The sequence below is a fragment of the Crinia signifera genome, chromosome 2 (genome assembly GCF_055691185.1).
Source record: "Crinia signifera chromosome 2, ASM5569118v1, whole genome shotgun sequence".
In the NCBI taxonomy this organism is placed as follows: Eukaryota; Metazoa; Chordata; class Amphibia; order Anura; family Myobatrachidae; genus Crinia; species Crinia signifera.
In genome coordinates this window covers 364,495,037-364,505,965 of record NC_139218.1, presented here as the reverse complement: position 1 = coordinate 364,505,965, position 10,929 = coordinate 364,495,037, and the positions used below count along the sequence as shown (strand labels likewise).

Genomic DNA, 10,929 nt, shown 5'->3' with positions numbered 1-10,929 from the left:
ATCAAAAACCCATGTCAACCTTCTGCATTGTCAACCTTCCGCCGGTCTACCTAAGGACCCTGTCAACCTAAGGAGTGTCGACCTTTCTTGGGCCGACCTAACGACCACACATCCCATGGTAACTATATTCTCTATAAAAAGGGAAGGTTTAAAAAACAAACCAAACAAAAAAACAGCTTCCAATCTGAAACTATGTTGCCCTGGGAAGGTACAGTTTCATTATTACCAAAATGATGAGATAAATGCAATAAGAATCTTTAAACAAGCCACAGCTTAATCTAGCTCAAGTGTTTCAGCCAGACATTAGCACCTGTCACTCTAAAAAGGCACTGAAACACAACACGAGGTGATGCAGCCCGCCCTCCGGCGTTCCTAGAGAACCCAAGAATTACCAACCACCACCAGACTAGCAGCCCCGTTTACACCTGAAATAAATGTTTGTTAATAGTTCAAATTTAAAACCAGCCATGGTAGGAAGAGGATTATATTTGAAAGATGCCACTTGCAATTCATTAGAACACATTTTCTTTAATTAAAAGAAAAAAAAAAATCCTATGTTATAAGAAATAAAATTTAAAAAAAAAACAATTGTTCCCCAGAAAATGTCAGCGTTATTACATTTTAGGTTATGCAGACAAATGTAGAAGTTTTATTTTTTTTGGGTGGCAATATAAGAATCACAAAGAAAATACATGGCAATGTTTAATCAGTATGAGAAAGTAGGGAAGGGTTGGAAAAAAAGAAAAAGAAAAAAGGAAACAGGCCGAAGTAAATGGAAAAAAAAAAAAATCACAAAAAGAGGTTCACATTACAGTACATAAATATTGACAGTATTTTCAAAATTGTCTTATTTTTTGGTACGGGCAGTTTGTCTTTTCTCCTACATAAGCCAATAGGGATTCCCCCCAAACTAAAATAAAAACAATTCCATATTTGTTTACATTTGAATTTAAAATTCGAGAGAAGACGTACAGTAAATCTAAGCCTTCGTAAATGCAACTCATATACAATTATCCAATTTAAGAACCTGGGTAAAACCTTTTTTTTTTTACAGAAAGCTTTGCAACAGCAGAATTGTGCAATATGGAGAGAAAGCAAATACACATGGCACATTCGCATTCAGATCTTGTCATGTAAAAAGTTACAAACATCCCTAATCCAAATAAATAATAACCAAAAAAAAAAAAAAAATAGAGTTGTGTGTTGAGTTTTATGTATCTTAAAATTCACTACAAGGAAAAAAAAATAATAATGGCAAATGTCTCACAGATATTTACATTGTAATACCCAGGCGGGCACACTGCTACAAAACTCATAAAATACATGGGGGAGTAAACATGAAATGTTTTTACTCTTAGTTCTCAGTAAATCATTCTAGCGCGTAGTCTATCTAATGCTGTTTCCATTCTTGTCACCGCTTAGTCATTTGCAAGAGTTTAGTCTGTGTCTTCGTCCAGTTCGTAACTGTTTTTGTTATAAATATCCTTTACTAGTAAAACCCGTATAAGCATGTTTTCCAAAGTGTTCCGATCCAGGGAAGAGGATGTGAACCACACGAGAGAATCTGGAGTAGCGGAGCTTTCAGGATTTAAGTAAAACACATCCATTCTCTGATTCAGATTCTGGGGGCTGCAACAAAAAGGAAAACACATTACTTTAACATAATTGGGGAAACAATTAAATACAGGTTGAGTCGCCCATATACAAATTACAGAATATTTTCTAAAATAACAATTTTTTTTTTTTTTGAGCATGACCGACCCTTTATTAGAAAAACAAAAATACTGTGTAAAATTCAGGCTATGTGTAGATGGTACTTATATGAAACCTAAAAACATCCTGTGTTTTGATTTGAGTCCAAACTGTGGCCCTCCAGCTGTTGTGAAACTATGCATCCCAGCATGCCCTGCCATAGTTTTAGCATTCCATAACCGCAAAACTGTGGCAAGGCATGATGGGACGTGTAGTTTCACAAGAGCTGGAGGGACATAGTTTGGACATGCCTGAATTGTGGTATACAAATCCACACAAGGTATTCTACCACACAAGGTATTCTACCACACTCAATTTGCCTGATGCCAGATCACAGGGAATTCATACTTAGAACACTTGAGGATAATTCAATGCTTAATTAATCCATAGAGCAGTGGTTCCCAAACTTTTTTGAACCAAGGTGCTCATCAGAATTGTATCCATGACACCCCCTAGGCCAAAAGCTTCTTATTGAGAAATTAAGAGAAAAAAAATGAAATAGCATTATGTCATCTTTACTTTCATTATTTGGTGAGGAACAGGATTTTCTTTGGTTTGTCCATATATTTTAGGATTGGTTATCACAAGCACTAGTTTTGCCAATTGCATTGACCAGAATAAATTTGATTTGGTCCAGAACCACCAATCCGAGGCACCCATGCAAGGGGGTCCCAAGGCAACACAGCACACAGATTGGGAACCACTGCCATAGTGTCTTTATTGTAAAGCGTTAGGGGGTGAAAGGAACCCAGGTATGTCCTGATGGAGAGCAAAAATGTTTATGACCGTACGGATATGTGGGTATACATGATGGTATAAATGAGGACGGGAAGTAGGCATTGCTCGTGAGATTTATAGTGAAGGTCAGACCAACAAGGGCGAGAGAGGTGGAACAGTGTGCAAGGAGCAACACAACCAATGCACAGAACTTTGATGAAATACATTGGCAGGATAGTATATGTATGATGTACGGAAACATTACCTCTTAGCTAAATAGTACTCAAATATTTTTACAGGACAACGTGATGGGTCAGCTGTGTTTTCAATCTGTTCAAATACTGGCTCATCGTCCTCATGTTTCCTTTTCCCAGACGTAATTTTATCTAGGAGAAACACGCAATGGTTAGCACACTGTACCACAGAGCAGAATATACTCAGTAATGCTACCAGTACATGACCACAGTGAGATAAGCGCACCTTCGCTGTCACTCGAACACAACGAGGATACTTGGTACTGGAGACAAGCTTTGTTTTCCTGGGTTATAGGGTTCCTTTTCCAGTGTTTCAGGACGGTGCCAAATGAGAGCCTTAAGTGCTGTTCTACGGTCCTCAAATTAAAATACTTTGTATTGAAGTAGAATAATGTGAATAGGAGGGTCATGGGTGAATGCGTTCCAAGCTGATTTGCTCGCCACAAATGGTCTTCTTCAATGCGGGAGAATAGGGAGCCTGAAAACCAGAATAGGAGAGATTTAAAAGGGAGATCCTTTATTTAAAATCGACTACATACACCATGTACAGTTCTGTCAAGTCCAAGTAAAGGCATAGGTTAATCTCTTCTGGTAAAAGGTGTCTGACTTGAGTTTGTGCTATATACTGAATCTTAAACTGGTCATATTCCATAGACCAGGGGTAGCCAACTCTAGTCCTCGAGAGCTACCAACAGTTCACGTTTTCCATGTCACCTTACAGAATCACAAGTGAAGTAATTAGCTCCACCTGTGGATCTTTTAAAATGTGTCAGTGAGTAATGTGTGCAGCTGTAAGGTGACCTGAAAAACGTGAACTGCTGGTAGCTCTCGCGGACTGGAGTTGGCTACCCCCACCATAGACTATATAGTCCATGTGTAGCATTAAAAGACAGATTACCAAATGTCAGGTAGCAAGGCTGGGCTGGCTCTTCACACTTTGGGGCAGATGTATATAAACTTCCTGCTTCGGCTCATTAGCGAGGCGAAGCAGGAGGGGAGACCGACAAGATGTATTAACATCTTGTCTGCTGAAGTGGGGGAGCTCCACCCTCCAGCGATGTAGATGTAGCTTACACTGATGCGCTGTCTCCTGTCCCCCGGCCTGGCTGGGCATGCGCAGGATCTCGCTACTCACGCGAGATCCCCAGCGCAGCCCAGAGCTAACAGCAGGAATAGTGCTGTCCCTGCTGTTTTGATAGGGCTTTTGCCAGCCTGATGCTGGCGAAGCCAAAACCAGCATCGGGCGGGCCATGGTAAATGGTTGCTCTCACTGACTGCAGTCTGACCTACGCGATCATGGGGACATGTAGATCACTAGTCTGATTTTGTGCTGCATAGTACATAGTACCAGTAAGTCTAAATAAATGCTCAAAGAGATAGGTCAACTGTTTGATATGACATTGCTCTGGATACATGTGCAGGACCCAGCACAGGACTTTCACCATACATCTGTATAAATAATTAAGGTGGTAAATATTCTGACACTGTGGTAACATATGTCAACGCTCAAAAGACATCTTTTTAGTCTTATAAGTGAAGTTCAAATTTGCCAAAAGCAGTGGATGGATGGCAATGTTGGTCATGTGTGAGAGGAAAGAGCACAGTATTGACAATTTGAATGTAGCACTATAGTCGCCCATACACGGTCCGTTCTGTACTATGAGATGCGCGCTCCCGCGCATCTCATCTTACGGTACAAAAAGTATGTGCTGAACATACTTTTTGTACTAGCTGTTCATAGCATCGCATTGCATGCACAATGAATGCAATGCAATGCGTACTATATAAGTGCCGAACGGATCCGATGAATGGACCGTCTATTGGCACCTTTACTATATATATATTTACAATGGGAGTTGGTCAATCTGTGCTGATATTTCCAACAGGTGAAAATCCCGGCACTCGCCTCTTCTATGCTGCAGTTTCCGACAGTCCGAGGTGGACTTTGGAACCCGCTGCCATTTCCGCCAATCCGCAGACAGAACATTGGGCGGGCGGACTCTGTATAGTCACAATGTGGGCTTGTGTACATCTGTATGTCAGAATTGCTCATGTCCTATTTGTGCGTAAAATTCCTGTTTAAGCCTGTATACTCCATCATTTCCTTAAAAGCGAATTAATCATGGCCATTAACAAAACAGGTCCAGGTGGTGGTTCTAGAACACAGCACTATGAGGCAGCAATGGTAATATTACAACAACTGCGAGACACACAGATATCCAGTATAAACACACAGTACATGTTCCTACGCTGAGGGACATGGCTAGAGAAGGAGGCTGCTTTATCTTACAGACACTGGACCTTTATTACAGGAATTGCCACAATTACACATCTGCACAAAATCTCCCCCTCCCAGAAGACTCACAAAAGACTTACCATCAGGGAGAATGCTGGGTTGCCAGCTCCTAAGGATATTATTGAATGCCTGGCCAAACTCCTGATAGTCCAGATCATTAAATATATTATCTGTTCTTTTGCTATCCGACAGGTACTATAGAAAGCAATAAATGAAATAAGTTTATTGTAAAACCAAAATACCACATTACATTTTTTGCAGACTTCCTAACAAAGACAGAACTGCTAATTTATTTAAATTTTATCTAAAGTAAAAATGGGTACAGCTTAAACCAAACTACTATGCTTCTGTCCCAAACAATCACTGGAGCCACAGGGGGATTTGGCTAGCATCGGAGCAGCGATCGGAGATAAGTAGCCATTTATCCGGATGGTGGGACAAACAGCATTTATGCTACATGGAAAACCAATGACTGGCTGTGTAAGGAAAGCCTAAAGTTGGTTTTCTCAAGTTACATTTTGTAAACTGTTAAATAGCACCAACACATGGAACATATGAGATAGTTACTTTAACCCTTTGAGTGCAAACATCTTCATTCATCATGACCTATGTTTACCTTATATAGTAAATATATATATTTATTTTTACACAACATTTTGTATTTGAATGTATATATCAAATGTGAGCAACAGTTTGAACATCTCTCACATATGTTGGCACTATAAAGGGTTAAGTGCATAATCTGTTACATTGTAAGACATTTGTGTATTACTTGCTATAGTGTCAGATCTGCAATAATGATAATATTGAAACTTTTAACCACTTTGCTGATATTTGAGAAATGCTTTGCTATAGATTAAGGGATTTATCTGAGTTTTTGGGTTCGAATCTCTGCCACGGTCACTCCGCACTTACCTCCTGAATTCCCAGACACAGATAATAGATGCTATCCGGAGCATAGCTCTCGCCATTCGGCCTTCGCACCTCTTTGACGAAATGTGACAGCCAATAGCAAAGACCCTTTGCTGTGTGCTGCAGAAGCTCCTCTTTTAACCTTACAGACTTACCTAAAAATTCCCAAAAAAGTGTTTTAAGGCAGTTAATCATTTTAATATAGATAGATTAAAAAAAAAAAAAAAAACACACAAGAACTTGAGTATATTTGCAGAACTTTCCCTTTCTTGGCCCGTGCTCCCCCAGTTTATTGAGTTGGCCACATTGTTTTTATCGAGGATTACAACCTTGGTACAATATCGCTGGCAATATGGTCACTGAGCGACCATATTGCCAGTGATTTGTTTGTGCTGCAGGGATAAAATCACCAGGTGCGCGCTCCAGTGTTCAGCCCCCTAATGGGCTGTTTCCCCGGCAGAGTCTCCTGTTCATCAGTGACCATCTCTGGATGCTGATGAAAACGGGACACGGCAATATGTTGCACCGTGTGTACAAGTGTTGTGTCCCTTGAAGTGTTGCACATATGGCTATAGAAACTCTTTTCCCGATCTGATCAGTTTTCTCAACTTGAGATGACTTTTGGGGGATTAATCAAAAGAAAGTGATAAATAGGAGAGAGATAAAAGGACCCCCTACCATCTCCTGTATGGTAGGGGGTCCTTTTATCTCTCTCCTATTTATCACTTTCTTTTGATTAATCAATAGTATTTGTATATACCTCTCCATATGTCTCCCTCTCCTCCTTTTTGATTTAAATAATTATACCTGACATCATAAAAATGAAAAAATGAAAGAATGTTTTTCTCTCTATACAGATTAGTAATTTATCAATCCGGTGTTCCTCTGTATGATTGCATAAGCATCTGATAAATTACGGTACAAATATTCAGGGGACATCGAATTCTATATATGTCTACTAAAGATATAAATCTATGTGAGATGTTTTACAGCTAAATATATATATACATCTATAATAATTCTGTTTGTTACATTGAACCAATATTGGGTCTCTGTATCCCTTTAAATTGAACTATTAATGACTATTGTCTCTTTTTCGCCTTATTGAACTGTATTTTTGTCTTATAAGTATCTGTAAATATTATTACTTTATTGGACACACTGTGTAGAAAGCTAGATAAGTTACCAACATATAAAATTGTGTACACAAACAGCCACAATCTGTTGAGAGCTATTAATTGATTAATTACCTAGCAATCAAAAGCAAAGTGCTTACCTATAAATAAAGACTGCTGAGTCATTAGTATTCGTCTTGAGAAAGTTTCCATTTGCATTAGGGGACGAAACGCGTTGACGTGTTTGCACACCTGAATTGTTGATCCACGCTAGCAGACCTTAATCCTGTCCCCCAGGAGAAGGACGCCCGCTTCACGCTGCCGGTATCCTAAGCCACAAGCACGCCGACTACCACCTCATTGTGGACGCTGATCCACCTGTCGGCTCACCGCTCCCCGCCGCTGGTAATCCTGACAGCGTTAACTGCAGATTTCATTGTGAGTGCTGCCTCACTTACCGGCTCACCGCCGCAAGTCAACTGCGCTGACAGCAACTATACTATAGGCGCTGATCTATCCACAGGTTCACTGCCGCAAATTATCTGCGCTAACGGAGACCTTACTGTGGACATTAACCTATTCACTGACCCACCATCAACTCAGCGTTCCTAGTCCAGTTCCAGCTGAAGTGCAGCATATCCCCCTGCTGCCGGCCATCAGCTATTCCAGCAAGCCGCTCTCCACGCTACAACAGGAGCAGCTCTCCCACACCACTCGGTGAATATACCCTAACACTCTTTTACTGCTGCGGTGCCCTCAAAAGCAAACCGCACGCAGGCTACACCGGCCCAGTGCCGAGAGGAGTGTACAGTATATAAGAAAGGGAGCTACCATCTATCCAACATCTGGACTCAAACGCTGAAGGAAATTATCCCCTGCCTCTATCTATTCAAACAAAACCAGCACGAGAAAGGGTGAGCATATTTTCTCCATTTGTGACTGCACCTAATATCCTACAATTGCTTATACGATCTGGAGTAATTATCCTTTTAACATCAGTGCAAATTGACTGCATTTATTCTAAGGTCTGCTAATAGCAATACCAATACATCCATTGGGATCTCAATTCATGCTAATATTCTATGGCTATTTTTATATAAATGTGTTTTTAATTTATGTTTCTATTTAGATATTAAATGTGTATATGTACTGTTAATTTTCTAATTTCATATATAAAACAAAAAATCTACACAGTGTGTCCTGCATATTTTTTCACAGCCAACTAGTGTGTTTTAATTAACTATTAAACAGCAGCGCAATACACTTCAACCCACCCCAAAAGCTTTGATAAAGCTCTTATATTATTAATGACACCACTGACTATTATAGCCGCCAACTGGAAGTCCCTGTAAGCACAAAGTACAGTATATACAGTGTCACGTGGGTATCAGGGAGGTTAAACCAAATAGGACCATAAATTAGATTTCAGTACATTTGTAAATGACAATATATACACCGAAGGAGCAAATCATAAAGGCAGCTCTGGCAAGGAAGCAATTGAAAGGTTTAAAAGTCACTTACTTTCGCCAAGGTCACCTACTGCTGGTGGGTCTTTGTGAGCCGGATGTGTTTTCACCCAGTGCCTCCAAGCATTGATGCCATAGGAATGCTTCAGAGGAAAGATGCCCTCAGAGTTCTCATTGGGAGACTGGTAATCGGAAAGTGCCTTCCTCTTCATCCCCTGCAAACATGCCAGATAAAGGCAAACTTATCATACAAGGCATATATATAGCAACCCAGCAATAAGCGGGATCGCTGACATCATACGGGGGCGAGGTTGATTGGGCGCGCATCATCGGAGGGGTGGAGGAGGAGGCAGTACTTGGAGCTGACGTTGCCTCCTCCCTATAGTATAAACTGGACCCGGGTTGCTCAGCTTGGGAGTCCCGTTTATACTGTCCAACCTGGATAAATTCCTTCTTTGAACCCTGGTAGGAATGCCGGGTTGCTGGACCCAGGTTTTCCAAATGGCGCTTTCACACCGCACAGAGACCCGGGTCGACGAACAACCTGGGACGGACCAGTTTTATTTGTGCAGTGTGAATGGGGTATTAGGGGGGGAGGAGAGGACCAGAGATGATAGAGTTAGCTAAGGAGGGATAGAGTTGGGGGGGAAGCAATAGAGATGGAGATTTTTTTTGTTTCCAAGAGGGCTGGGCATTGTAGGACAGATGAAAAATAGGGAGAGGAGTGCGGAAATGAGAGAAGCACCAGAAAGACAGTTGGGGGTTGGAAGGCATGGATTGTGTAACTGGTAAATTCATACTGATGCAACATGTTGTTACTTTACACATTCTGCTTTATGTAACATGTTGTGGAATATTTGCTGTAACTTACGAACAACTTGTAGGAACATAAGGATAGAACTTGCTCAATGTCACGTTGGCTACATGACAAATGTGCTCCCGTAAAAAATAATTTCACAATGATACAAAAGAAAGTCAACGTTACACTTTACCCTGTGTCATAGTTCCACAACAATGGTAATATGCTGTTGACGTCTAAGAGACATAAAATGAATACTGGAGAAAGTATTGTTCCCATACATTATCAGCCAATTTCCATGTGTTCAGGTCCAGACACTATGGCCTTAGGACTACATGAAGCCCCTAGACTACTCTCCCTGGATTTATATATATTATATTATATTATATATATATTATACATAATATGACCTGGATCAAGTCACACAGCAGAAAAATACCTTCTTAATAGGCTTGGGTTTGGGCTGTTCTTCATACTCCTCTCCAAATACAGGAGGCAAAAGGAACTCGCTTTCTGTATCAAATTCTTCAGCAGCTGCAATGAGAATGATTTCATTAGAGATTACTTGGTAATTTCACAATTCACATTTAAGGCAGTGGTTCCCAACCTCAGTCCTCAGGGACCCCCAACAGTGCACGTTTTCCAGGTCTATACACATAATCGCAGGTGAAATAATTAGCTCCACATTTTTAAAATGTGTCGGTGAGTAATGAGTGCACCTGCTAGGTGACCTGGAAAACGTGAACTGTTGGGGGGCCTTGATGTCCGGGGGTGCAAACCACTGATTTAAAGGGACTGTGTTCAAGAAGCAGTGAAAACAGTGGATACGTGTGCCAGTAATGAAGATGCCCAGGACAAACACATAGCTGTTACGTAGAAATTGACAGAATGGACTTTATAAATGTTACTTCAAAGCTGATTGGTTGACATGGGCAACTTCAAAGCTTCATGAGCAAACCCCAATGTATGGTTGCTATAATACCCCCTTAATCAAACTTTCCCAGCCAGCCTGGTTAAAGGGATATTACAGCCACCCTATAAACATAGTTAGACATGCCTAATCTAGGTACGAGACACATTTCTGGAAGTTTTGTTCGCTTTACAGGGGGAAGCTATTTACAAAGAGCTTATTACAATGTCTAATAACGTTTATTATGGAAAAGTAAACCAGGACTATACTTCCACTGCTCGTTAATGAGGAAGGCCTTATTATAGGTTGTATAAAGTCAATGATACATGGCCAGCTCCACTCCAAATGTTGCATTACACCTGACAGCTTACCCATATTTACCGGTGTAACATAGCGGATCCTGTAACCATTAGAAGCAGGAGGTACAGCAACAAGCCACACTGAACATGTGCACAATGTTTCTTTAATGATCAATAGGAATGCAGGAACATTAAATCCCCCCATTATATATTTACCTCTAGGGAAATCAATTTCAATATCCAGTTCTGGCTCATACGGTAGATCTAGCAGCCCTGTTGGACTTTCTGCAATGCAGATGTTAAAGTCCTCCATTTTTAAATCCTCTTCATCTGCAAAATAAAAAAAAAGGCAGTCTGGAACCATTCAACAAAGTATTCAGCAATGTCTTCAATAGGAGGGGGATGAATG

The 10,929-nt window shown here is 40.6% G+C and overlaps 1 protein-coding gene across 4 annotated transcripts in view; it reads right to left on the bottom strand.

Annotated features, from left to right (window-relative positions):
• Positions 1 to 512: 512 nt before the first annotated feature.
• ZMYM2 (zinc finger MYM-type containing 2) overlaps positions 513 to 10,929 on the bottom strand; it is a 69,272-nt gene continuing 58,855 nt past the window's right edge. For all 4 annotated transcript variants that reach the window (XM_083169933.1, XM_083169932.1, XM_083169934.1 and 1 more), the window contains exons 16-23: positions 10,737 to 10,850; positions 9,751 to 9,845; positions 8,568 to 8,727; positions 5,935 to 6,086; positions 5,100 to 5,214; positions 2,950 to 3,201; positions 2,735 to 2,855; positions 513 to 1,629 (exon numbers count right to left, since the gene is read on the bottom strand). In XM_083169933.1, the coding sequence (XP_083026059.1) occupies positions 1,437 to 1,629; positions 2,735 to 2,855; positions 2,950 to 3,201; positions 5,100 to 5,214; positions 5,935 to 6,086; positions 8,568 to 8,727; positions 9,751 to 9,845; positions 10,737 to 10,850 (1,202 nt within the window). In that variant the 3' untranslated portion in view covers positions 513 to 1,436. The remainder of the gene's footprint in view (positions 1,630 to 2,734; positions 2,856 to 2,949; positions 3,202 to 5,099; positions 5,215 to 5,934; positions 6,087 to 8,567; positions 8,728 to 9,750; positions 9,846 to 10,736; positions 10,851 to 10,929) is intronic.